The 27,995-nt window shown below is 50.1% G+C and overlaps 1 protein-coding gene across 5 annotated transcripts; it reads left to right on the top strand.

Annotated features, from left to right (window-relative positions):
- Positions 1 to 25: 25 nt before the first annotated feature.
- On the top strand, positions 26 to 27,657 carry H6PD (hexose-6-phosphate dehydrogenase/glucose 1-dehydrogenase). Of its 5 annotated transcripts, XM_073316744.1 has the most exons (6): positions 7,369 to 7,459; positions 8,070 to 8,383; positions 10,483 to 11,139; positions 17,328 to 17,445; positions 19,384 to 19,653; positions 20,398 to 27,657. In XM_073316744.1, exons 2-6 carry the CDS (start codon positions 8,297 to 8,299, stop codon positions 21,753 to 21,755), a joined length of 2,490 nt encoding a protein of 829 aa, XP_073172845.1. In that variant the 5' UTR covers positions 7,369 to 7,459; positions 8,070 to 8,296; the 3' UTR covers positions 21,756 to 27,657. The 5 variants fall into 5 exon arrangements, with proteins under 5 accessions (XP_073172849.1, XP_073172846.1, XP_073172850.1 ...); XM_073316748.1 differs by lacking the exons at positions 7,369 to 7,459; positions 8,070 to 8,383 and adding an exon at positions 26 to 92; XM_073316745.1 differs by lacking the exons at positions 7,369 to 7,459; positions 8,070 to 8,383 and adding an exon at positions 35 to 137.
- The last annotated feature ends 338 nt before the right edge of the window (positions 27,658 to 27,995 follow it).

Genomic DNA, 27,995 nt, shown 5'->3' with positions numbered 1-27,995 from the left:
GAGCGGAGCCCCGTGCGCCGGTGCGGGAGGCGGAGCCCGCAGCTGCAGCCGGCCCGGCCCAGGGTGGGTTTTCCCGAGGCTTGGCCCTCCGCGTGAGTACGGCGGGGAGGGGGCTCCCTGCCCGGCTGCGGCGTGGGGTGAGCCGCTGCGAAACGTGTGGTGGGAGCGGTGGGAGCAGAGCCTGCTGCAGCGCCGTGCACTCCGCCCAGCGGGCAAACTGCTGCGGGGACCCAGGGGGCCGCGCAGCGCAGCGCAGCGCAGCGTGGGCTCTCCCGGCACAGGAGCGCGTGTCCGCTGTGGCTCTGCAGAACTAGACTCGGACTTGGGGGTAGCCCCACTTCGAGGGGAGATAGGGGTCCGCTAGTGCTTTTGGGGCGGGCGGAATAGGGGAAAGTTCCTCCCCTTCCCTGGCTTGGGCTGCGTGTGGAATAAAGCCCCATGGCCTCGGGCTCTTTCTTCTTGCACAAGTCAGTTTGCGGAGCGGACTTGGTTTCTGTTCCGTGGAGGATGCTGGGACCGGAGGAGGCGTGAAGGGGAGGAGCTCAGTCAGTAGTTTGTGGGTAGAGAGATGGTGTGTGTGAGGAGCGATTTATTTCTGGGGTGTGGGTTTTGGTGATGCCTGGGGCAAGGGAAGGGAACAAAGTTATTTATGTGTAGGTTGTTTCTGTGGGGGTACTTTACAGGACATGCCCCTCTTCTAAGGTAACTTTTCCTTAGATCTCAACAAAGGAAATACACTTCCCCATTTCTGCCTCTGTAACTCTGTGGTTTGTTTTTTTGTTTTTGGTAAATTGTTCGCTAGTTATTGCCCATGATGACACTGGTTACCTCTGTGCATGGTTCCACAACCTCGATGAAATTCTTCTCCTGACCTTTGGTGCTGAGGGGTTTAACAACTAAATTACTGGGTTGGAATGAGCCTGAGGAAGGCGGATGAGGAGTATTTTAGATCTCCACTTAGACACGCTGGTTGGAGTAGCAAGAAACGCACACTTCAGATGCAAAAAGAAAAGGAGTACTTGTGGCACCTTAGAGACTAACCAATTTATTTGAGCATGAACTTTTGTGAGCTACAGCTCACTTCATCGGATGCACTTCAGATGTTGGCTAACCCTTGTATTGCCAAGGGTTTGCCTTCTGTGTCATTGAGGAATAAATGCTATGCTGATTTGGGGTCTCTATAAATGCGAGACTGCTTCTCCTGCTTGCCAGAAATTCTGTGATTCAGTTTTCTGGGTCTGGTGGCCTAAGCTCTGTCTCCTTTGTGTGAGGGTTGGCGATCACGGCTTTGTCAGAACAGTTAATAGAAAGGATCAAGTGCTAATTTGAATCTTTCCTTCTGTACTTTATGGGATCTTGGGCATTAAACCTCTGACCTCTCCAGGAACTGATGGTGCCGGTTCAACCCATCTCTAATACTCCCCTGTGCAGAAGGCTGACTTTTTATTCCTGATTCTCACTCCCCCTTGGTGACGCTTTCCTTTATGTTTTATTTATGCCCAGCCTTACAGAAGGATTAAGCCATGCAGTGTTGTGCTGTATATCTCTTAAATGTTTTGCGGAGTGGACTGAATGCTAATTCACTAGTGAAAACCTACCACTCCGTGATCATTTTGTCATTTTTTCATACAGGAGCGAGTTGGGAGACTGAGACTTCTACCCAGTCATGACAGTAGAGGCTGTTTTCCCAAGGCTGTAGGTGCTTTTCTTTGTTCAGAAGACTGTGCTTTGTGTGTGTGTGTGTGTGTGTTGAAAAGTGATTGACAGGTGATTTTTTTTTCTGCAGCGCTCTCCCAGACCAACCAAAATCAATCTTACTCCCTTAAAGAGCCCAGTACTAAAGAAGTCAGGGTGAGCTGTGCCCCACTGTGGGTGGCTTTTTGGTTAGCAGAGGCAGAGAGTTTGGGAGAACATCTTTGGCCCTGATTGATCAATCAGCTCCATTTGAAGGGGTCTGCGCTAGTGGATCTGTAATGAAAAACTGGGGCCTAAGGCAGTCTCTCAGCCTCCCCTGGGTACCCCATTGGACTGCTAACCTAGAAGACAACCCATAGTTTGACAGATCATTGCAGGATGAGGGCCTTAATGTGTATGTCACAGTGGTTAGGGCCAAGTGGAATGCTCTCCGTATGCGTCCTGAACTGCTGCGAGCAGTGACATCCAGGGTGAGAAAGCCCTTGGGATTGGTTCCCATTTGCTGGTCAGTAGAGTCTAAGGCCCTCAACCTGCAACTGGTTGTGTGGTGGACTCCTGCATCCATGCATGGCAGCGTTACCCTCAATGGATTGCCTGAACGGTGCTATTACAGGACAAGCCTTTATGGTCATGTTGTAAAATCCATTTGTTTTAATCGTGCTGTTTATATTCAGGTTTGTGGCTGTCAGGGCGTTTGTTATAACAGGGTTTAATTTTGCACCAGGGCTGCCTTATGCCCATTTGATAGCAGTTATTTTGGTTTTTAAGTTTTGGGAATTTACCCAGATAAACCCAAACCAGCTATTCTTCAGCCAGAATAAGAGTGTCTGCACAGGGACCTGCACCAGTTTAACTAACCCAGATTTAAAACTGATTTAAGTTAAAATGTTGCAACTTTCTCATATAGCTAAGCCTTAGGTCACATGGGAAAGGAATCCTTCTTGGGTAACATAATCCTGTCTGGTTTTATTTTTACATGGGTCCTTTTTGTTATATGATATGACAGCAATAAACCAGGGGAACTGGGTTTATTCTGCTGGCTCTGGGCACGGCAGGGCGGTGTTTTGCAATTGGAAGTATTGAGTAACCAGTTTTTAGTTGGAAATGTGTGAGACTGTGTAATTGAATCCCCCAGGAGTCCACTTGGCTTAAAACAAGTCTACGCTACCATGCTACATTGGCGCAGCTGCAGCGTGTCTGGTGAAGACGCGCTGTGCCGATGGGAGAGTGCTCTCCTGTGGGGATAATTACGCCACCTCTGCGACAGGCGGAAGCTATGTCTGCGGGAGAGTGTCTCCTACCCACAAAGCGCTGTGCACGCAGGCACAAGTTATATCACTCAGGAGGGTGTTTTTTTCACATCCCTGAGCGACAAAAGTCTTGCCAACATAAATGTGAGTGTAGACGTGACCTAAGTCGGCTTACGTACACTGGTGTAAGACTCTTCTGTAGACACACTTAAACTGGTTTAAAATATGCTCATAACAGTTTAATTCAGTTACCATATTGAGCTAAACTAGTATGATGCACTTTAAACCAGTTAATGTGTCTACAGTAGGGTGTGACTAAACTGACTTTAAATTGGTTTTAATTACATCAGTGCAAGTTGTCTAATGCAGTGGCTCTCAACCTTTCCTGACTGCTGTAGCCCTTTCAGGTGTCTGATTTGTCTTGCGTACCCCCAAGTTACACGTCACTTAAAAACTACTTGCTTACAAAATCAGACATAAAAATACGGAAGTGTCATGGCACACTTACTGAAAAAATGCTTATTTTCTCATTTTTACCATGTAATTATAAAATAAATCATTTGGAGTATAAATATTGTACTTACATTTCAGTGTATAGTATATAGAGACGTATAAACACGTCATTGTCTGTATGAAATCTTAGTTTGTACTGACATTCCTAGTGCATTTTATGCAGCCTATTGTAAAACTAGGTAAATATCTAGATGAGTTGATGTAGCCCCCTGGAAGACATCTGCATACCCCCAGGGTTACATGTATCCCTGGTTGAGAATCACTGGTCTAATGCAGAGAAAACTCCAGAAGGGTTAGCTTAGCTTTGGGATGCCAGGGGTTGAGATGCCCAAACTGTGTAGCGTCACAGATTCTATCCCTTTAGGGGTGGTTCATCCTTCCAGTGTTGGAGTTGATAAATTATGCCCTGTAGTTTACGTGGGGGTATTTCACACACAGCCGGGGGCACAGTGGGGGAGGCAGTACCCCAGCCCTAACTGGATGACGCAGGACTGCGTGGGCAAATTTAAGTGAGTGGTGTTGTGACCTGGCACACCGAGTTGCAACACCACTCAGATTTGGGGCGGCTGGGCAGGTAACCTGGCCCCCCTCCTTACACACCTGTATGCAGCTGAGATCACTGAGGATCCCATGGCTTTTTATTATAAGAGTTGAGGGCTGTGCCAGGGTCCTTAGCCGAAATCCTTGCTCACCCCTCCTCAGCTGTCATGCACTATATTGTGGTCTAGGTGGCTAGCCCCCTGCACCCCACAAGGTGGGAACATTTCAGTTGTGCTCTATCTAAATACATTTGAAGCACTGTAGGGCTCCTGAATAAAAGTTGCTGATCCAGGTATAATAATATTGTTCTATTATATTTCCATAGTGGAGGGAAAGACTATCATGTACACCTGCAAAATAATCTCTCTCTGTAATACCATAGGCAAGGGGATTATGTTTTATGCTTTTGGCCCTATGTGGTTATTGGTGCAATTTGATGGGTTACCTAAGTGGCTACATCGAGGTTAAGTAGCCGATGGTCAAGAAGCAAGGAGGGAGGGGTAGGAGAGTTACAGTGGATGGCTGGGGAGAGATGATATGAGTTAGATTGATGAGCGAAGATATATCTTGTAGTAGTTCCCAGGAGAAAGAGAATTCATCCCAGATTGTCTCCTGAGAGAGCATTCCACACTGTGGTAAAACACTGAGGCTATCTCCTGTTTCCCTTCGCTAAATGTCGGCGCAGGTCAGGTTAGACCTGCTTAACCTGTGTTCAGCTAATGTGTGACATTCTTCCTCTGCAGCCACGGGGTGTTCTTTCCTGTGTTTGAAAAACGTCAAAGAAACGCCTTCTATGCTGCTCTGTGTGCCTGAAAACCCATCAGCCAGGGCTAGGGGGAAAGCACAGTAAATAGTATTACAGCAGCACCGAGAGGCCCCTGCCATGTCTAGGTGCCTATCGCGCAAGGTGCTGTGCATGCCAGTAATAGGAGACAGTCCCTGCCCCAAAGAGCTGATGGACCAAAATAGACAAGACAGACAGTGCCCAATCCTGAAGCACTTACACGAGAGGAAAGTGATCAGGAACAGTCAGCATGGATTCACCAAGGGAAGGTCATGCCTGACTAATCTAATCGCCTTCTATGATGAGTTTACTGGTTCTGTGGATGAAGGGAAAGCAGTGGATGTATTGTTTCTTGACTTTAGCAAAGCTTTTGACACGGTCTCCCACAGTATTCTTGTCAGCAAGTAAAGAAGTAGAGGCTGGATGAATGCACTATAAGGTGGGTAGAAAGTTGGCTAGATTGTCGGGCTCAACGGGTAGTGATCAATGGCTCCATGTCTAGTTGGCAGCCGGTATCAAGTGGAGTGCCCCAAGGGTCGGTCCTGGGGCCGGTTTTGTTCAATATCTTCATAAATGATCTGGAGGATGGTGTGGATTGCACTCTCAGCAAATTTGCGGATGGTACTAAACTAGGAGGAGTGGTAGATACGCTGGAGGGCAGGGATAGGATACAGAGGGACCTAGACAAATTGGAGGATTGGGCCAAAAGAAATCTGATGAGGTTCAACAAGGATAAGTGCAGGGTCCTGCACTTAGGACGGAAGAACCCAATGCACCGCTACAGACTAGGGACCAAATGGCTAGGCAGCAGTTCTGCGGAAAAGGACCTAGGGGTGACAGTGGACGAGAAGCTGGATATGAGTCAACAGTGTGCCCTTGTTGCCAAGAAGGCCAATGGCATTTTGGGATGTATAAGTAGGGGCATAGCCAGCAGATCGAGGGACGTGATCGTTCCCCTCTATTCGACATTGGTGAGGCCTCATCTGGAGTACTGTGTCCAGTTTTGGGCCCCGCACTACAAGAAGGATGTGGATAAATTGGAGAGAGTCCAGCGGAGGGCAACAAAAATGATTAGGGGTCTGGAACACATGACTTATGAGGAGAGGCTGAGGGAACTGGGATTGTTTAGTCTGCAGAAGAGAAGAATGAGGGGGGATGCATACCTGAGAGATGGTTCCAAAGAGGATGGTTCTAGACTATTCTCAGCGGTAGAAGAGGAGAGGACAAGGAGTAATGGTCTCAAGTTGCAGTGGGGGAGGTTTAGGTTGGATATTAGGAAAAACTTTTTCACTAAGAGGGTGGTGAAACACTGGAATGCGTTACCTAGGGAGGTGGTAGAATCTCCTTCCTTAGAAGTTTTTAAGGTCAGGCTTGACAAAGCCCTGGCTGGGATGATTTAATTGGGGATTGGTCCTGCTTTGAGCAGGGGATTGGACTAGATGACCTCCTGAGGTCCCTTCCAACTCTCATATTCTATGATTCTATGATTCTGTGACAAAAGGTGGGAGAAGGGGAGTGTTGTTGTTCCCGTTTATGGCTGGGGACCTGAGGCACAGAAAGATTAAGGCCTTGTTTACGAACGCAAGTTGTAGTGCTTTAACCTAACTGGGATAGAGAAAGCAGCACAACACCCAGTGTGGATGCAGTTACGCTGGTGGAAAGGTGCCGTCTACTGGTATAGCTATTCCTATCGGGGAAAAGGAATGAACTATTCCAGTATAAGGCACCTTTATACCTGCATAACTGGTAGGGGAGATACTGATTGAACTATTTCATTAGAAAAATGACATCCCTCAAGAGGGTGACATTCTTATTGGCTTAATTATGCATAGACAAGGCCTCAAAGTGACTTGCCCAAGGTCATGTAAGGAGGCTGTGGTGAAGCTGGGGCAAGAACTCAGGTCTGTCAAGACCTACACTAGTGCCTTTCCTCCATCTTTCCACACCATCTTTCCTCATCTGCAAATTCAACTCTGATCAAGGGCATTCAGAATCTCAACAGTATTAAACCCTTATTTTATTTTCTTTGTGTGTGTGTATTAAAATGTACCCTTTTTTTCACTCAGTTTTTGTGACTTTGGGAAGTCTTTTCTTAAATCCCTCTTACTGAAGGCTCACTATAAGCCATTATCACTGCTTCTCGCTATGAGTGTTAGGTTTGATTCTCAAGTGTCTTAACTAATCAGATGAATGTTTCAGAGAAAATTCTTGGGAAGTTGGACTTCCTGCCTGGGTCAGCATTTCACACATCTACCGCTAGCCTAGGTGCAAGTATTTAGTTTTAACCTTTCTTGGGTTCCCCTCCCACTCTTTTAAATAAAAGATCAAGAATCCACGTTGAAAAAAAAACAACTTTCCCTCCCACCCCCATTCCTGGACAGCTATGTAAAAGGAACTTGGTTGGACCAATGAATGTGAAGTGCTGAGTGGGTACAGGAACATTTGTTTTTTCTCTGCTGGGAATGGGAGGTTCAGGTTTGCTGTTTCCTCTCCTTTACCAGAAAGTGCTGAGCTGGCTTATCATTAACGAGGCCTCTTGTTTGTCTACCTATTGATTGGTTAGCTAGTCTTGTGTGTGCTGGCATAGCCTGTCTCTGGCTGCAGGAGAAGAAAGATCTGTGGTCAGGAGTTAACAGGAGGAAGTCAGTTTCCAGAGCAGTTTTCATGTGTTACTGGGGTGAGTCTGCTGGGTGAGACCAGCGTGCGTTTTAATCACATTTATTCAAGATGGGGCGGTGAGGATTTCCTGGGGCTCCCTGTGTCGGTTTAGTGAAAACACTAGCGCTGAAGAGGAGACTTTTTTCCTTGGACCCTGTTAGTACGGAAACCCATTAGAACTGTGCTAGGAGGGTGGGACCCGCTCAGCCCATTGCCTGGCAGGGGATCAGAGTCCAGGTCCTTTGGTCCAGAACCAGGGCCTGAAGTGGCTTGGGGAGGAGGAAGGGAAAGGACGTTGGTGTAAAGGTCACTGTGTGTTGGGAGAGAGGGGAGCTGTGTGCTGTCACTAGCCAGGGATTCAGGGAGCCTGCGGAGAAGCCATTGTTTCCCATCTCTGCCCACAAAGTGGTACTTGGGTACTGCTACATCTCCACTTTCCATCCATTCTCAGTCATGCTGTGCTGGCCCTGCCAGAAACATTCCATTGAGCAGCCAAGCTCCAGGCAGAAGCTGGAGGAGAGGGGAGATTGCATGGGGGTGGGGGTTGGGTTTTGTTTCTCTTCCTTTGCCTTTATCCTCCAAACCTACCAGCTCTCCCTCACTCCATTCTCCCTCTTCCCTCCCTTCAGATGCAAACCTGCCCACGGGGTCAGGGAAGCTGGCCAGGGGAAGCTGGCGGCAGATTATATGAGGCTGTTGGGGGAGCAGGAGAAAAATCCTAAATACCCAACGCTCCCATTTCATGCAAGAATCTTGACAAGACCGGTCCTTACATTTGACCTATATGGCCTGAACGGAGACTGTTGGGGTCACTGACACCAGAGGAAACAGGCTTAAAAAACCTGCATCCTTCATTATGGACCATTTACTGTGTTGGTGGGGAACGGGTGTTTCCTGTCTGAGGAGAATGAATCAAATACCATGGGGTGATGCTCTCTGCAAGGTAGTGCAGAGCCCTGGTGCAGTCTTGCTGTAAAAAGAAAATCGGGTTGTTTCAAACCCTAATGTGAATGGAAATATTGTCACCTGTTTTTTTTTAATTTCTGAAATGATATTTTGCCAGGGGCTGGGAGGAACGAGGTATTTGGGGGATTTCTTTTTTTCATTTTTGATTAAAATTTAAACAGGCCCATGCACTGGAGAAATCCATCCTGACCAGCTGCTACAGGAGAGCTAGAAAGTGAAACCGACTAGTTTCCCTGCCCCAAGTGCAGAACGTGGGAAAAGCTAATTGGGTCTGTGGTGTCAAATACATTTCCTGTTTCACTGAGACACTTTAGAACCTCGCTCATTAAGGCCTGGTGTAAACACCAGTTTTGTACTGGTGTAACTATGTCAGTTAGAGGTATGGTGTTTTTACCTAAGTAGTTAGGCCAGTACATAACCTACTGTGTGCACAGAATACAGGAGTAACTATAGTGGTCTAACGCATTGTTATACCAATATGACTGTGTTCGCACTTGTGGGCGTTCTCATGCTTTAATTACACTGGTGTAGCTAAAGCGACACAACTTTCTGTGGTAGATACGGCTTAACTGTTTGAAATGCCATGAAAGCCCTGGGTTATCTCAACTGTGCTATCATTGTGGCTACTCTCCAGTAACACACAACTCCAGGAAACTAAGTGAATAGAGCGAGATAACAACTGATGCAAGAGATTAAGAATCAACCCTTGTGCTGTCCTCATAACTTGTCCTTCTGGGTTCTCTCTCCTGGTTTCCCACATCACTGCTGTGCACAAAGAACAAAACCTGTACTTTCGTCTAAAAAATTGCTTGTATTTTGAAAACAGAAAACAGAAGTATAAGGAAAAAATTCTTTTCTTGTATAAAGAAAACAGAAGTAAGAAGGAACAAAAGCTAAGTTTCTTTTGGAGAGCGGACTGTATGCGTCTCTTCTGTTATAGGCTGTAGCAACTCTGGGAACAGAATGGGGGATCTCTGCAGACAGGCAGAGTGCTTAGAGATATAAAGGTGCAAGTACACACACAAAATGCATCACTGTTTCATAGCTACATATACCAGATTCGTTTCATCAGACCGATTGGTCTTTTTTGGCATAGAGCCTTATTCAGTGCCCTTCATTGGGACGTAGTTACATGTAAGTCTTAAACTGGCTGCGTATTATGGAAGTGAACCAAAGAGCTAGAAAACTGGGACGACCAGTTGTGGTGCCTGTCTCTGAAGTGCTGTGACAATATTGATGCACATAGGTGCCAAAATGGAAGAAAAGCCCCAAGCAGGAAGTAGCATCCTGCATGCCGTGACGCACACATTTGTTTGCTGCAGGCACAGAAACTTGTGTAAGAATGGATTTCATTTCCACAGCTCAAAGCCAGCAGCTCCCACTCAGAAACCTCACCATGTAGGGGTTAGTGCTGACACAGCGGGAAGGTCTCCGAGGCAGGTGCTGTGTTCTTCTTTATGTTTGTCCAGAGCCCAGTCCTGATAGGGGCATGTGAGTCCTGTAATGCAAATATTTGCTAGCAATAATCATAAACTCTGGAAAACTGCAGGGAAAGTAACGAGGCTTCCTGCACTAATGCAGGATTCTTGTCCTGTGCAGTAAGCCCCCCCCCCCCACCTCCGGCAGTGCTAGCCCATTGGAGGCCCAAAGCAGGGATTTTTGGGGGGTCCTGCACATACAACATATACGAAAAAAGTGAATAGAGCAATTGCTTAGTTTGCTTATGCCTAGTGCCAGGTCTGCCCGCCCTGTTGCTCAGTGCTGATGGCATTGATCCCCTCTAGCCCATGAGATCTGGTCTTCCTTGTTGACAGAAGCCACCTGGCTAACACAGCGTCTGGGTCCTCAGCTTTATTTGATGAAGGCCTTTTCTTAGTGAATAATTAGGGCTGAATCAACAGAGCTGAGATCACTCCCGCCTTTGGCAAACCAGAAGAGAGACTTTTGGGAGAGGAATCCAGGTGAAAATTCCTGTCTCAAGTGCTGTGGAAGAACCAGCACCTGGGGTTGTGTTTTGTGGCATCATATTCTGTGCTAATGTAGCTTGATGTTTCCCTTCTCTTCTCCGTCCTCTAGGTTCCCTGGGTCCTTGTCTCCTCCCCCAGGATGCTGAGGGCAGCCCTGTGTGCCATCTTTCTCTTATGTGCCCTGCCATCATTGGCCAAGGAGTCCCAAGGGCATGTCTCCGTGGTCTTGCTGGGAGCCACAGGAGACCTGGCCAAGAAGTACTTGTGGGAGGGGCTGTTCCACCTCTACCTGGACCAGGTGAGCAGTGGCCACAGCTTCACTTTCCACGGGGCTGCGCTGACGGCACACGAGCCAGGACAGAGGCTGATGTTTGAGGTGCTGAAGAAGCTTGCCTGCCCGTCGGATGTGTCCCCCGACAGGTGCGCTGTGGTCAAGGACCAGTTCCTCAAGCTGAGCCAGTATCACCAGCTGAAGACGTCCGAGAACTACACTGCCCTGAACCGGGAGATTGGGACTCTGCTCCAGCAGGAGGGGCTAGAGGAAGCTGGCAGGATCTTCTACTTCTCAGTGCCGCCCTTTGCCTACGCGGAGATCGCCCACCACATCAATGGCAGCTGCAGGCCGCGCCCTGGAGCCTGGCTGCGGGTGGTGCTGGAGAAGCCTTTTGGCCATGACCTCAAGTCAGCCCAGCAGCTTGCCATCGAGCTGAGGACTTTCTTCCGGGAAGAGGAGATGTACCGGGTGGATCACTACCTCGGCAAACAGGTGAGCAGACTTGGAATGACTCTGTTGCCATGCTGGATGGGGTCTTGGCGGGGTGGGAGCTTGGCTCGTGGGAGGTCCCTAAATTTCAGCCTTTCATTTAATGTGGGCAGCAGGCTGCCAGGTGCACCAATCACAGCCCAACTGAGCTGCTCACCTAGGTTGCTGGAGCAGTGAAGAGACCTGGAGCCTATTAAGTCTTCTTATCACTGTTCATTTGGCTGGTTCCTTGTCCCCTTCACCAAGATGCGCAGGGCTGGAGACGAAGATATAGCTAGCTGTGACCCAGTGAGGCCGTCTCGGTTCCTGTTGATCTGATGGTCTTGTGAAATGAGGGCCACATTGGCTCCTCCTCACTTATTAATACTACTGGTCATTGCCCAGCTGCATAAAGGATCCATGGCTGATATTCAGCATCAGCAAAATAAACCTTAGTAAGACTGGCTGGTGGGCCGAGCACATGGACTGTAAAGGGAAGGCAGGGAGGGGTCGGGGTGCAGGCCACAAGCTGGATATTTCCACCCTTCCTTTGGGTCTGAGAGCGCAGCAGGATTTTAAACATGCTGGGCAGAACCTCGAGCCTCCCCCCTCAAAATCTGCCTGGCTCCTCGTGTGCAATTTTTATCTAACAAATGTAGGGTTGGTTCAATAATATTGTAAAACGTAGCTGTCGCTTGAGGGCCATGTCAGGTGTGTGTGACCTCACTCGCAGGCCATGATGTCCCATTCCCATCAGACCTATGGAGTTCTGAGACACTGGTTGCGGGCTTCATTGATCCCACGTTTCTTCCTAGTGAATGCCAGCCTGTCTGCGCTCTGCATGTCCTTGGACTGTGTTACCTTACAGTGCCATAGGTGTGCACGGTGCTTTGCAGATGCAGAAGAAGGCAAGGTGCCTGAGGAGTCGAGAGTCTGTTGTAGATCAGGGCTATACAAACAATTAAGGACTAGGTGCAAGAGTACCAAGTTTTTGAAAAAGTTTTTGGAAAGCGTAGGGGACAATTTCCTGGCGCAAGTGCTAGAGGAGCCAACTAGGGGGGGCGCTTTTCTTGACCTGCTGCTCACAAACCGGGTAGAATTAGTGGGGGAAGCAAAAGTGGATGGGAATCTGGGAGGCAGTGACCATGAGTTGGCTGAGTTCAGGATCCTGACGCAGGGAAGAAAGGTAAGCAGCAGGATACGGACCCTGGATTTCAGGAAAGCAGACTTCGACTCCCTCAGGGAACGGATGGCCAGGATCCCCTGGGGGACTAACTTGAAGGGGAAAGGATTCCAGGAGAGCTGGCTGTATTTCAAGGAATCCCTGTTGAGGTTACAGGGACAAACCATCCCAATGAGTCGAAAGAATAGTAAATATGGCAGGCGACCAGCTTGGCTTAATGGTGAAATCCTAGCGGATCTTAAACATAAAAAAGAAGCTTACAAGAAGTGGAAGGTAGTGACCATATGACCAGGGAAGAGTATAAAAATATTGCTCGGGCATGTAGGAATGATATCAGGAGGGCCAAATCACACCTGGAGCTGCAGCTAGCCAGAGATGTCAAGAGTAACAAGAAGGGTTTCTTCAGGTATGTTGGCAACAAGAAGAAAGCCAAGGAAAGTGTGGGCCCCTTACTGAATGAGGGAGGCAACCTAGTGACAGAGGATGTGGAAAAAGCTAATGTACTCAATGCTTTTTTTTGCCTCTGTTTTCACTAACAAGGTCAGCTCCCAGACTGCTGCGCTGGGCATCACAAAATGGGGAAGAGATGGCCAGCCCTCTGTGGAGATAGAAGTGGTTAGGGACTATTTAGAAAAGCTGGACGTGCACAAGTCCATGGGGCCGGACGAGTTGCATCCGAGAGTGCTGAAGGAATTGGCGGCTGTGATTGCAGAGCCATTGGCCATTATCTTTGAAAACTCGTGGCAAACCGGGGAAGTCCCGGATGACTGGAAAAAGGCTAATGTAGTGCCAATCTTTAAAAAAGGGAAGAAGGAGGATCCTGGGAACTACAGGCCAGTCAGCCTCACCTCAGTCCCTGGAAAAATCATGGAGCAGGTCCTCAAAGAATCAATCCTGAAGCACTTGCATGAGAGGAAAGTGATCAGGAACAGCCAGCATGGATTCACCAAGGGAAGGTCATGCCTGACTAATCTAATCGCCTTTTATGATGAGATTACTGGTTCTGTGGATGAAGGGAAAGCAGTGGATGTATTGTTTCTTGACTTTAGCAAAGCTTTTGACACGGTCTCCCATAGTATTCTTGTCAGCAAGTTAAGGAAGTATGGGCTGGATGAATGCACTATAAGGTGGGTAGAAAGCTGGCTAGATTGTCGGGCTCAACGGGTCGTGATCAATGGCTCCATGTCTAGTTGGCAGCCGGTATCAAGTGGAGTGCCCCAGGGGTCGGTCCTGGGGCCGGTTTTGTTCAATATCTTCATAAATGATCTGGAGGATGGTGTGGATTGCACTCTCAGCAAATTTGCGGATGATACTAAACTAGGAGGAGTGGTAGATACGCTGGAGGGGAGGGATAGGATACAGAAGGACTTAGACAAATTGGAGGATTGGGCCAAAAGAAATCTGATGAGGTTCAATAAGGATAAGTGCAGGGTCCTGCACTTAGGACGGAAGAACCCAATGCACAGCTACAGACTAGGGACCGAATGGCTAGGCAGCAGTTCTGCGGAAAAGGACCTAGGGGTGACAGTGGACGAGAAGCTGGATATGAGTCAGCAGTGTGCCCTTGTTGCCAAGAAGGCCAATGGCATTTTGGGATGTATAAGTAGGGGCATAGCGAGCAGATCGAGGGACGTGATCGTTCCCCTCTATTTGACATTGGTGAGGCCTCATCTGGAGTGCTGTGTCCAGTTTTGGGCCCCACACTTCAAGAAGGATGTGGATAAATTGGAGAGAGTCCAGCGAAGGGCAACAAAAATGATTAGGGGACTGGAACACATGAGTTATGAGGAGAGGCTGAGGGAGCTGGGATTGTTTAGCCTGCAGAAGAGAAGAATGAGGGGGGATTTGATAGCTGCTTTCAACTACCTGAAAGGGGGTTCCAAAGAGGATGGCTCTAGACTGTTCTCAATGGTAGCAGATGACAGAACGAGGAGTAATGGTCTCAAGTTGCAGTGGGGGAGGTTTAGATTGGATATTAGGAAAAACTTTTTCACTATGAGGGTGGTGAAACACTGGAATGCGTTACCTAGGGAGGTGGTAGAATCTCCTTCCTTAGAGGTTTTTAAGGTCAGGCTTGACAAAGCCCTGGCTGGGATGATTTAACTGGGAATTGGTCCTGCTTCGAGCAGGGGGTTGGACTAGATGACCTTCTGGGGTCCCTTCCAACCCTGATATTCTATGATTCTACCAGAAGGTGGGTTATCAAGGTCTATGTTTTTTCCCCTGCTCCCAACCCAACCAATCCTGGAGGGCTTATAGCTACAGATATCCTTAGGCAGCTTCTCTCTTCCCTTTCTGCCTCCAGGCAAGAGGGTTCAGCCCCATCAATGAGTTTTGTGCTCTTGGCTCCTAGTTTTTGTCTTGATTGGACTGTCCCGTGCTTATTAAAGGAAGCAGATTGGCCTTGTGGCTACGGCACAGCTACTGTGAGTCCGGACTCCTAGATTCGTTTCCAAGCTCTGCCTCCTAGAGGCACCGTGACTTGTCCTCTCTGTGCCTCAGCTTCTGCATCTGCAAATGAGGATGGCCCCTGCCTGCCAGTGAGGTCTGGAGGCTAAATGGATCCCTGTTTATGAAGCGCTTAGAGCTCTTTTACTGCTCTCTCAGTGTCTCTGGAACCTGCCACCCCGGTGTCTGAGGGGTCCATCTCCCCTTCGGGATCCCAGGCAGAGCAGTTCAGAGCATGTTTCAAACCCTCCCCTTGCCGAAGAGAATGTGTCCAGCCCATTATTCCGGGCTGCAGACGAGTGACCTTGCGGTGACTGGCCATTACTTTTCCCCTGTACTGCTGGCCCATCCCTCACCGAGGTGGGCGAGGGGGAGGGAAATGTGCAGACAGAGGCAGGACCTTTCCATGCCAAAGTGATAAGGGTCCGGCTCTTTGTTCTTCTCCTCCTAGCGAGGTGGCCACGTATGGGGGTGTGTGTCAGATGCAGAATCCATCTGGTCTTCCAGTCAAGGTCAGGGCTTGTATTTCGCTGAGTAAGCAAACCCTTCCCTTCCAGGCAGTCCCAGCCTGTTAGCACCAGCTTCTAGAGGAGGCTTTTAATTTGATATGATGTGCTCTTGCTTGCTTTTTTTTTTTTTTTTTTTTTTTTTTAAATGATCAGCCAATTTTTCAGGGGCTGGTGCATCTGTGCGAGTGACTGCAGCAGGACAGAGTGGGGAGGGGGTGGTAAAGGCAGTGAACGTAGCCCTGCGGCAGAGGAAGTCACGTGTCTCCTGCTCTCGGCTGGAAGAAGGGGTGGAGGCAGGAAAGGGGTTCATCGCTTGATTCTCTTGAGAATCAAGACTGTTCCCTCACCCCCACCCCCATGAGATCCTGGGCCCCGAACTATGGCCTATATGCTCTCTGCTTTTGACTTCGTTTGTCCTTTCCCCTGCGCCAGATATTGCCAGATCCAGCAGGTAAATTACTGGTACAGACCTGCTTGGGATCAGGTCCCCTAATTGGAAGGCAGCTGACACATAATCCAGGTGATTGTATCTGCCACACCGGGAGACATCTTTCTCTCCCTGTCAATCCTGCGTACCTAGGGGCTCTCCTCTAGCAGTAGGTGGATGGAACAGGGTTCTCTCTTGGATCTGCTGAGACCTTTCTGGTAAGGAACTAAGAGGGGATCACCATTCTGGTGGTCCATTGTGCCACTACCCCATCTTTTGAACTATAAACATGAAGTAGGGAGTGGTACCTGATCAGGATCCATCCTGAGCTGGGAGATCAGTGTTAACATCATACTTGAGAACCAGTCCACAGATGCAGTGCTTTAATGTTTCCCATTTTGTCCTCAGTTTCTCCTGCCTTCTCCTAGGGGTTCCCAAGGAACTCCACATTATCCACCATCCACCTACAGTCGCACTTCCCACCGCCTGTTATCCCTGTAAACCACTAGTTTGGGAACAGCTGGGTTGCGCCAGAGATGTGATGGTTAGCTTTATACGGAAGTTTTCCTGACTTTGTGTCTCTTGACCTCCATGGGTTTTCAGCATGTCTAGCTCTGATAGGGCTGGTCAGCTAGAGATAGTGGAGTCCTCTACATAGAGGAGGTAAGTGTTGCCATCCACACATTACAGATGGGGGAAGGGAAGAGATTGGCCCAAGGTCCTCCAGCAGGCCATTGTCAGAGCCAGGAACAGAACCCAGTTCTTCCGACTCCTAGCCCAGCCCCAGATCCACTAGACCACAAGTGATTCGAGGGCCACGATGCTGCACCTTCCTTGATCAGGTTTTTGAAGACCTCAGGTGACCTTTCCCTTCCCTCCCCTTCCCACCCAGCCTTCCTCAGCCAGCCGACAAGGTGTCACTTTCTGTAGCTGTGTAGCGGGCTGAGCTGACGTTTCACTCTTGACCCCAGAACACAGGGCTCTGAGAACATGCCGCTGCCCTGTCCAGATATGTCTGAGCAGCTGCATGGCCCCTTAAGGGAACACGTGTGAGGTGGATGCACTGCCCTGGCCTCGGTGTGCTGTGACATCTCCTTTTCGAAATAGCCTTGTTCCATCCATGGCCCCACGTCCCGGTCACAAGGGTGCATGTCTGACTGCAAGGAGAGCATCTCGACTAGAATTTGTTTTGCCCTAAGTGAGAACAGATGGCTCAGTGGTGTATGCGGCCCCTTTGATCCACCTCAACTTCCCTGGAACCCTGGCTTGGAATCCTAGCAGGGTCTGACTCAGCCATTTGCCCTTCTGAGGGAGAGAAGCTGAGTGTCTTGTGTTTTGTGTGCCAGTCTCTTTCTGATGAAACCGTAAAACGTTTGCCTTGTCCAGGGAGGCCTTTCATATTTGTCCCACGTGGACATTAGAGACTCCATGGTACTTTCTGCAAGAGTCAGGCTTTATTTACCCTGCTGTTCTTGTGCCGATTTCTCCTCTTCCTCCCTGTGCTGGGTGCTCCCTAGACCTCAGACAGGGCAGTGTTTCCGTGCTGGGTGGAGCAGTGGGATGGGAGATGCTCTAGAAATGCTGCTGGCTTTGGATTTTTGTTTTTAACGCTGATCTTTCCCTCTCTCCCTCCCTTCCTTCCCAGGCTGTGGCCCACATCCTGCCTTTCCGAGACCAGAACCGACAGTTTCTGGACCCAATCTGGAACCGGCATCATGTGGAGAGAGTAGAGATTGTCCTGAAGGAGACTCTGGATGCTAAAGGTCAGGGATCCTGGGCTGAGCTAGCCAGGGGGAATCTCTCAGGACCTGGGTGGCTTTAGTGTATCTGTGTGAGAGCGACCCCTGTGGCTGAATGTTGCAAATGCATGAGAAGGAGGCCAGGTGGGTAGCTGAGTGGTGTCGCTCTGCATGTGTGTGTGTAAAACTGATCTTTATTTTCCAGAAATATACAAACTTATTCTCTCATTTCTTCTACTCTGATGGGTACTTGAGAGGCAGAAATGTGATTCCCAGTCATGGCTGTTACCTCCCTCAGCTGGAGGGGGAACCTGCCCCTTCCTCCTGCTGCAGAGTTCGGGAGCCTTTCCCATTCATGCCCAGAGACTGTGAGTTCTGCTGCAGAGGGACTCGGAGAGGGCCCGGCTTGGGTTCAGGTCTCATTTGGTGCTGTGGCATGAAAGTTTAAGTCAGGGTTAGGCTGCAGCTTTTGCCCGGGGAGCTACTCGCACCCACCAGGCTGTGCTCGTCCATCCCAGCACAGAGGCATCTCTCTCAGCAGCTGTTCAGAGAGGGAGAGAGGAGCCGCGTGCTGCTGGCGCGGGTCTCTTGCTGAAGGACATGGCTGCGATCCCTCCCTGCAGTGCTACAGCCCCACGCTGCAGTGCTGAGCGGAAAGCACTCTGGTTTGGGCTGCCACCGGCAGCAGTTCTGGGCACGCCAGGTGCCCTTATTTCTGCAACCTCAGGATTCTGTCTCTGCTGCCTGTTCCTTCTCCCTCCCCCGCCCCTAGCCACCACACAGGCAGTGTCAAATAAGGTAACTATTAAAGCCTGGTCACTGATCATTTGACACTCCCCCGCCCTGCAGCCCGGCTTCCAGAGAGTCTGCAGCATTGATTGCGTTAACAAATGTGCCTTTGGATTAGACAGAGGGAGACAAACTATCAAACCAAAGGGGAAACCCAGGGCAGGGGCGCGGTCTGCAGCGCTTTGCCTGCCCCTGACCAGCTCACTGGAGGCTTTGGTTTGAATCACCTGCATTGAATAGGACATGGTCCTTCTCCCTCCTAGCCCCAGTAAGAAATCAGCCCAGGGCCGTATTGAAGCGGGTAAAGCCCAACTCCTGCAGAAAGGGCAGGGCTTAAGTTGATGGTCCGGGGGAGTATTCAACCGCTGGGAGTAGACTATGCACCGAGTGGTGGATGGAAGGGTCCCAGTGTAATGCAGACAGCTGCTGCTTTGTTGACCTGATCCGTTGCTGCGGAATCGCGAGGGGTACCTGGGTTTGTTCTGATCCGTCTGTTAAGGCTTTGATGTGGATTCACACCCCAGCTAGAGACCCCAGGCTCTGCTGCCCTCCCTCCTGCCCCTTGAGATGTGCCCATCGTTGCTGGGGTGAAAGAGATGCCCGGCACTGCACAGTCTTGTGTTGCTTTCCCAGCACATTGGCTGGACGCTGATCCCAGGCCCAGACTGAACACACGGACTGTGCTGCTGGCCTTGTCAAGCAAAGCCCACTCCCCCACCCACCCCCGACCCCAGTCTCAGGAAACCCCAGGCAAGGCTGTAATTAGGGTTGGCTTAATTCTCCATTGGTGCCTGAGGACATACCGGATTTGCTGCCTCCTCTCAGCCCTTCTGCTCACCCAGCTCCCACTCTCCCGTTCCCTCCTCCAGCGGAGGTCCCTTTTGCTGCTCCAGTGAGGGCAGCTGGTCTCCTGGGAATTCTTTATCAGCTGCGGCAGCTTCTCCTGGAAGGCCCCGCTGCAGTGGGCGAAGGGGTTTGCGGGGCTGAAGTGGTTTCTGAGGTGCCTGCAGAGGCAGCTGGCCTTGTACCCAGTCTGGGGCTAGAGACGGCTCTGTCCCTGGGCCTGTCCCTTCATTCCCTCGGGCACCAATATTCAAGCTCCTTTCCCAAGCTGGGGGGTTTCTTTTTCCTACTGCTCTGACTGCTCGTCTTTCGCCTCCTCGTCGCGCTCAGGCCGCACCAGCTTCTACGAGCAGTACGGCGTCATCCGTGATGTCCTCCAGAACCACCTCACCGAGGTCCTGCTGTATCTCGCCATGGAGCTGCCAGCCAACATCAGCAGCACCAAAGAGGTTCTCCGGCGCAAGCTGCAGACCTTCAAGTCGTTGCAGGGCCTGGAGAGCACCAGCGCGGTGCTGGGTCAGTACCAGGCCTATGCTAGCCAGGTGCGGGAGGAGCTGCAGAAGGCCCAGGACTACGTCAGCACGACGCCAACCTTTGCAGGTGGGGGCAAGACCCAGGCTGATGACGTCATAGGGCATGAAGGCTGAGGCAGGTAGGGTGGTGGTCAGAGTATGGGACTAAGCGACGGGGAGCGGCCAAATCCTAATCCCAGCGCCGTCACTTCCTCTGTGGCCGTGGGCCAATCACTTAACGTCTGTCTCTGCTTCCACAGCTGCAACACGGGGACAGTAGCTGCCTTGTTTATTTCTAGGGCCTCTGTCCCTGTGGGACCGAAAGAGCCCGAACGTTTTCAAACTGTCCAGACTCCCAGAGACCTATAAGGATCTGTTGGGCCATGAAGCCACAGGTGGAATTATTAGTATAAATGTCTGCGTTATTTTTAGGAATTCATTCTATAGTGGCTTAGCTCCCTCCCTTCACTGTATGGGGATGGGCTGTTCCATGTCTCCAAAAGGTAAGAAGCGGGGGTTTCTCTGGGGCTGGTGGATCTCAGTTCATCACAAGGCCATCTCTGGCCACACTGCACGTGCTCAGTGTTTTGATTCTTGGCTAGGGAGTGATGTGACGGCTCATCCAGAGAAACTGCTGTCCTAAGGGGTAGCTCTGCAAGCTGAGGTACGCGGTGGGCTAATCGGGAGAGAGCAAGGCAAATCCTTGGGGACCTGGCAGGGTGATGGGGAGGGCTGATTGTGGCGCAAGGGAGGCTCCGGATGCCAGGATTCTTGGGACCCACGCAAGAGAACAGTGCTTGGGCTCGGGCCTGAGGTTCTCCTGTCATTTCAGGTGTGTTGATTCAGCTAGACAGCCTGCGCTGGGAGGGAGTCCCCTTCCTCCTCACCTCTGGCAAAGCTCTGGACGAGCGGGTAGGCTACGTCCGCGTCCTCTTCAAGAACCGGGCCTACTGCACACAGCGTGAGAGCCTGAGGGAGATGGGGAAGAGCCAATGTGAAGCCAAGCAGATCATCTTCCACATCGGGCACGGGGAGCTGAGCTGTCCTGCCGTGCTGATCAGCCGGAACCTCTTTAAGCCCATCATGCCAGAAGGCAGCTGGAAGGAGGTGGTGGATCACCCACAGCTGCACCTCTTTGGGCTCCCGCTGTCGGATTATTACGTGTACAGCCCTGTGAAGGAGAGAGAGGCTTACTCCGTCCTCATCTCCAGCATCTTTCACGGCAGGAAGGACTCCTTCATCACCACTGAGAACCTGCTGGCGTCTTGGGAGTTCTGGACCCCGCTGCTGGACAGCTTAACCCAGCAGGTCCCGCGCCTGTACCCGGGGGGCCTGGAGAACCAGCACCTCCTGGACTTTGAAATGATGGGCAGGGAGCTGTCCTTCACGCTGGAGGAGCCGGTGGAACTGCTGCACAGCGATGGGCAAACGCCAAGTGACTACAGAACCATCCAGGCCAAGTTTCGGCAAAGCCCCTTGGTTTCGGCTTGGCCAGAGGAGCTGATTGCCCGGTTGGCGTTGGACATTGAGACGGCGGCAGCCAAGGCTGTGGCACGCTGTGGTGAGTTCCACCTGGCCCTGTCGGGCGGCTCGAGCCCCATCGTCCTGTTCCAGCGGCTTGTGAGACACCACTACGGCTTCCCGTGGAGACGCACCCACTTGTGGCTGGTGGACGAGCGCTGTGTGCCGCTCGCCGACCCAGAATCCAACTTCCGCAGCTTGCACAACCACCTCCTCCAGCATGTCCGGGTACCCTACCTCAACATCCACCCCATGCTGGTGCACCTGAACCGACGGCTGTGTGTGGAGGAGGACCAGGGGCCAGAGCTGTACGCCAAGGAGATTGCAGCGCTAGTGACCAACGCCAGCTTGGACTTTGTGCTGCTGGGGCTGGGCTCCGACGGGCACACGGCCTCGCTCTTCCCGCATTCGTCCAGTGGCCTCGAAGGGGCCAAGACGGTGGTGCTGACGGAGAGCCCTGTCAAACCCCACCAGAGGATGAGCCTCAGCCTGCCTCTCATCAACAAAGCCAGGCAGGTGGCTGTGCTGGTGATGGGGAAGGGGAAGCACGAAATCACAACCCAGATCAGTAGAGTGGGGCAGGAGCCCAGAAAGTGGCCTATTTCAGGGGTCAATCCCAGCTCTGGCCAGCTGGTGTGGTACATGGATTATGATGCTTTGCTTGGATGATCTCTTGGTTTATTCTCCCCTCACACCTGTCCTGTTGCCCTCTGGAGCCTGTATTTTCCAACTCTGCACACAGGCTCCTGTGTTTACAATAACAGCTCCTGCTCTGAACAGTTTCTCTAACTTTTGTGAAGATCTGTTGGCTGTAACGACTCTGTCATCTGAGTCTAGAAAGTGGGGCGGCTCAGTGCTTGGAGATCAGCATTGTATTCCTGACTCTGCCCTTGACTGCTTCTGTGACCTTGGGCAGGTCACGTCACTGCTCTGCACCTCAGTTTCCCCCACACACCATGGGGTTAATAATACCTACCTACCTCACAGAAGCCATCTGAGACAACTCTGATTAATTGCCTGCAGAGCTCTTCAGGATTCTCAGAGGAGCGGAGCGGAGAGAAGTGCAGTGTTACTGACTGTTAATGTTCACCTCGGATCAGACAGGCTGACAGAGTCATTTTCACAGTGGCCAGAGGCCCAGGCCCATCACAATTGTGCTGTAGTCCTGTATGTGCTACCCTTTACTTCAGCAAAATGCTGACCATTTTCCCACTCTCTTCCTTATGGAGCTCTCCTAGTCTAATGTCTTCTGGTGCAGTTCCTGTTTTAGACCTCTCCCGTATTGGCAGGTCTGAGGCCCTGCTTCATTGTAAGGGCGACTGATGCGTGGCCCTGGCTCTGATTCAGCAAAGCACCAAAGAATTTGCTGATCAATGGGACTTAAGCGCGTGTTTTGCTGAACCAGGGTCTAGCCGTGTATTGCTGTGTGTAACTGTAGTATCCACCCTGAGGCATGAGACTGTTAATGCTGAGGAAGGGATTGGGCTGTAGTCTAGATCAGCCCCTTGGAGTGCTGGTGAGCAGTCACTAGCTCTTGCAAACTTGGCAAGGGGGGTGGCCGTGATTGGGTGCAGTCATCGGGCACTGGAGTTTTCTAGACCCTGCCTGCTTGCCTTATGCCATCCATGGGATTCGTCTCATTTTAACCTTTGTCAATTGCATTGGTCCTGTTATTGATTTTTCCCCCTTCCCCTTCCCCGGCCCCCCAAAAAGAAAAAAATTAGTTCCCTGCCCTACATGGGTGTGTTTATGCAGCCCTGGAAGCTGCAGACACCCAGGGACTATCCCTTGTGTGACCGACACTGCCCCCTCCCTGGCACTGAGCTGTGTGCTGAGTGCCGGTCTGAGGCTTTAGAAATTGCCCCGGTGCACAGGCCTAGTCATCAGTAGCAATTGCTGTTCTTCCTAAGTGGGGAGCCAGCACCACAGGGGGTTGGAAAAGGCAAGGGATGTTTAGACTTTTAGGATTATGGAGATTGGGCTGAGAGCATTGCAGCTCAGCACCAGTTATTCTGGAGATGTCGTTTGTCTGTGGCGTTACCGCCGGATGAAGCTTCCCTTGTCAGAGGATCAGGGGTGGAGGGCAGAGTTACCTGAAGATGGAATTGGGTTTCCTTAAATATCCTGAGGCGCGTTTGTGTTATAGTCCCCGGGAAGAGCCCTCCTCCGCCCACGTGGGCAAGTGCGGCATTGTTCAGCAGCTTGTGACCTCTCCCTGCGAGGCAGCTGTATCCAGTACTACTGTCTTCAGCAGTCATGATCCAGCGCTCACGGCAAGGATACTGCAGTGACTGGGGCTGTTACTCCCGGGCACTGGGGTGCTGTTGGGTAAGGGGAGGGAGTTTTCTGTCTCCTGGGTGTTTTCCAGCCAATCCACACGTTGCTGTCACCTCGTAGGGAGGACATGTCCTCTGAAAACATTGGAGGGGGTCAGAAGAGCGTAGACCAACAGCACAAAAGCGGGGGGTGCAGTCCTATTTAGTAAAGGGCAGAAGAATCTTTAGAACTCTCTTTCCCCCACTACCTAAATTCCACCTTGCCCGTGTGCAGATTGTCCTTTATATAAGCCTTCGCCCCATATACTCTAGGGACTCTATGGCCTGCTTTAGTGGGCTATTTACTGTGGCATGCAGGAGGAACGTTCTTTTTTTAGATAAGGAAACCCGGATTCTGCCGACTACACTGGGAGATGTTGAGCTGCTCTGTGATCTGTGGGGGGGTGGAGGGCAGAGGTAAATCCACCCAAGCATTGCAGGGCCAGGAGTACAAAACAGAGTCTTAGGAACCCAGAATAGGGACATTCTACCAGTTCCTGGCAAATCCAGATCTGCTGGTGTCTGATCCGCACCCAGCAATGCCACATCCTTGACTGGCAGAACTGGAGAAGGGAAGTAAGTGACTGTTTTCAGAGGGATTTTTAGGAGGCCCCTTTTGGGAAGGGTGAATTGCTGGCTGCTGACTCTCTGATGTTTACAGCTAGTGAAAGAATTAGTTGTCCAGTGGTCCAGTCTTGTCGGAATCCAGGTGGATGTCGTCAGTCAGTGACGGGTGCGACTGCAGTTCAGTGTAAAAGCTGGAGTCTGACACAAGGTGGCGCCAAGACCAAGCAAACCAAGTGGTGATAAATGGTGTGTGTTTTCCAAGCACCACAGTGTTTGCGCCTGAAACCATGGGAGGCTGCTCCTGTCCTGCTTGCGTGAGTCTCAGGAGCCAGCCCTCGTGACCGACACAGATGTGAAATGCTGATGGAATGGGGAGGGAGAAAAAATTTATCCGGGGGTCTGGGAGGTGGATATTGGGGCCAGATTCTGCCTGACTTGCACCCCACTGAACTCCATGGAGGTTGGTGGAAGAGGGCAGTCAGGGCAACAGTCAGACAGCTAGCCGTGTTGATGATGCATAAGCTGGGAAGGAATTGGGTTCACTCTCATGGCTGAGGGGCTAGCAGGAGTAAAAAATTTGGAAAACCAGATGGGTCACTAAAATCAGCAGCTAGGATTCAGAGTATAACAGGGCTGCAGGACATTTCACCCTGTTTTTCAGAGTTGGACTTCACTGTAAGCTGATTTGGAGTTCTGAGAATATATATTTGTTGCGGGTGTGGTGGGTGGGTTGTCAAGATCTTTCAAAGAGGGAAGGCATATGGCTAACAAGAATATCCAGTGTTAGCTGAGTTGATACCAAAAAAGCCTTGGAAGGGATGTAAAACCCCTCCTCTGTAGAGTCGAGCCAGCCTCAGACTACTAGAGATTGGGATGAGATGTAATGTGGGGGGTCAGATTATCCCACACCTGTGTGGGTCCCCTGCACCTTCCTCCAAACCATTGGATGCTGGCTGTGATCCGAGACCGGGGGGACATGGGTCTCATTCAGTCTGGCAGTTCCTGTGCACCTGTGTTCCCACTCCTGGTCATTCTGAATGGCTTTTATTGTAGCACGCAATCCTCTTTTAATGGTGTGGATAAAAATAAAATGGGGAAGCTCTTGAGAACCAATCCCTTATTTTCAGACCTAAGGTAGACTGAGATAGAGCAGTAAGCTGTGGTGGGAGATGTGTTCTGATCTCAGTGAAATTCAGAGCTGAAGCCTTTCCTCAATTAGGGCTGCTTTGATTTCTGCCTCTGAGGTCACTGCACCAGTGCAAGCATCTAGTGCAGAAAGACCAAGCTGCAGTTTGCACAGGTGCCTCTGACCAAGCTGGGATAAATTGCTCTGGTGCAAGGAGCTTTGCTTGTCTACATCAGGGAGGTTGCACTGGTGTAGCTACATCATCGGCTGAAATCCCCAGAGGAGACAAAGGCTGTCTAGTCAGAGATGAGTGTGGGTTGGAATTACCTCCTCTCTGGATTATTATGGCAGGCGGGCCTACCTATCGGCCTCAAAACAAAGGGTAAGCGTAAATTACTGTGTAGTGGGGAAACCCTGTTGGTTGCTTTTAGGAGGGGTGATGGGCCAGGGGTGCCTCCTGCAACTTTGGGGGCTGCGGGTCCCCAGTGGAGGAAGCCGGGGGAGCTGGACACCCGCTGCCTAGCCTGCTAGGCCAGGCCTCGCCTGGGTGGCCACTGGAGGATTTGGGATGGTCCTGAGGGCCAGCAGCTGGGCGCAGGGGGTCTGAGCGACTCTGTGCGTGTCCTCCCTGGGGGTGGGGGTGCCTCCTGCAGCTTTGGGAGCCGTGGGTCCTCGGTGGAGGAAACCGGGGGAAGGGAGGGGAGCTGGACACCCAATGTTGGGCCTGCTAGGCCAGGCCTCGCCTGGGTGGCCGCTGGAGGATTTGGGGTGGTCCTGCAGGCCAGTGGCTGGGCACAGGGGGTCTGAGCGCAGTATTAGAAAATGTTTGTGGTCTTCCTTGTCTCCATTCTGTGTCTCATATCATCACCTACATTGTTTTCTCCAGACAGAAAATCCTCCAGCTTCTGAAAGCATTAACACAGACTGCCTACCACCATCACAATCCCCCTACAATAGGACCTTGTCATGGGATGCTCCCTTAGCTACCTGCTGTGCCTCACTTCCTGGCCTGCTTCCTTGATCCCTTAGTCCCAACCCAAACAGAGGATATAGGTATACTGCATGTGGGGCTTTCCATACATCTGAGTTCCCCCCTTCCCGATCCTCCCATTACTGCCAGTTATTCCAATTGCCTAGTAACTACCCCCCAGGTGCTCTTAATCTCCTAATAGAAAAGTGGTTAATTGCTTCCAGCTGAGCCTGTGGCCTTTCCTTGTCTACCACATTGTCAGTGCTCAGGGTGGTGCTGCTAGCCCGCTGTCACAGACCTAGAAAAACACAATTCCGCCTGCTCTTGGCTGGCTTGAAGTGCCAGGTCGCTAACAAACACTGCTAATTCCAGAATGTGCCCCTGTGGCTGAAGCAGCTGTGTAAAGGAGGAGGTTTTTAGGCCTGGGATGGCTGAAAATTCAAAGCTTCATTTTTCTTTGCTAAACAATATTAGCCGTGTTGCCTTCAGCTTCATTCAAATGGTATGTGTGGTGTAACAGGTTTAATGTTTAAAAAAAAAAAAAATTGGGGGGGAATTCCAGGAGAATAAATGTAATGGCTATCAGCAGAATTTCTCTCCAGACGAGAAGGGGTTGTGACATTGCAGGAGTGGGTTAGGGGTGGGGTGTTTGCTTGGCTCTTTTTTGAAGAATTTGGCTGAAATTTTCTAAAATGACTAGTGGTTTTGAGGTGCTCCACTTGACACCTCAAAGAGGCCTGATTTTTCAGAAGTTGGGTGCTCAGCTCTTTCTGAAAATCAGGACTCCTTAAGATATCTTAGGTTGGGCACCCCAAAATTGTAAATAAAACCTCAGGTTTCCCTTTATAAAATTCCATTAGAAACTTTGTATGTAAGTGTATCCTTAGTTAGTAATTGTGCTCTGGAATATATCTGTGTTCTTCACTGAAGATCTTTCAATGTATTTCTCAGAGCGATGTCTTTTTCAGAAGCATCTGTTTTAAACTCTTTAATACTTTGTTCATATTTGCCAAATGGAAAATAACAGAGTGGGGATAAATATTTTTAAACCTCCAAAGTTTACCAGCAAGAGATTTGGGGAGCAGGATGTGGGGGAGGAAACGTGAAACTCTAAAATAAGTCTGACGCTGAAAAAGACAGTGTGGTAAAGAGCTACTTCAATCTAGGCAATGGAATCAGAGTGCTAGTTACATTTTGGGAAAGCTATTAGAAACTGTTGATTTTTATTTTGAGTGAATAGTGAGCTAGGAATGCTGTGTGCAGTTGTGTTGCTGAGTGAATGTGTGTTAAACATCCTTGCAGAGAGGAGCCCATTGAGTGACTTTTTGCATTCATTTTATCACACCACCAATAATTTGTATTGTCACGGTGCTTTTTTTAAAAGGAAGAACTATTTCTTAACAGTGTTCATACAAAGCAATGATGTGACCGTTTATACGTATTTACAAAAATCTAACACTGGAAATAGGCCATTTCTCACATGGTTTAACTTTTATGAATCAAGCTGTAAAGAGTTATTTTCCTGCTAATAATGAACCATAACATGTTTGGGAATTGATGGAAATTTATTTTTAAAAAACAAATATATATTTTTGAATAATAAAATCTTTTTTTTTTGGCCAAAAGCTGCCTTTTATTCTACTTTTGTTTATTCTCTGTTTGGTGATTGTATTTAAATGGTACTGGTTCTTACAAAGACAGTAGGCCTAAATTTACAAGAGTTCGAAGAGAGTAGGTCTGAATCTTTGGTATGAGTATTCATTTTGACTCTCTCAATTTTTGCCTTCCTAACCTGAGCCATTTTAAAAGGGTCAGGGTTTCAGAAAGTGTTGAGCCACCCTCCTTCTGAAAAGCAAGCCCTTTTTAAGGTGTCAAGTTGGGCTCTCAAAATCACTAGTCTTTGAAAACATAGGCTGTAATTCCTGGAAGCA

Source organism: Lepidochelys kempii, chromosome 18 (genome assembly GCF_965140265.1).
Source record: "Lepidochelys kempii isolate rLepKem1 chromosome 18, rLepKem1.hap2, whole genome shotgun sequence".
NCBI lineage: Eukaryota > Metazoa > Chordata > Testudines > Cheloniidae > Lepidochelys > Lepidochelys kempii.
This window is presented reverse-complemented; position numbering and strand designations above follow the sequence as displayed.

What these genes read in the sequence shown, in the direction of transcription:
- H6PD (XM_073316744.1), top strand. Translation starts at nt 8,297, where the DNA reads ATGGACCATTTACTGTGTTGGTGGGGAACGGGTGTTTCCTGTCTGAGG. An exon ending in GGGGTGATGCTCTCTGCAAG is followed by an intron (nt 8,384 to 10,482) that starts GTAGTGCAGAGC and finishes TCCGTCCTCTAG; the next exon opens with GTTCCCTGGGTCCTTGTCTC. An exon ending in CACGACGCCAACCTTTGCAG is followed by an intron (nt 19,654 to 20,397) that starts GTGGGGGCAAGA and finishes CTGTCATTTCAG; the next exon opens with GTGTGTTGATTCAGCTAGAC.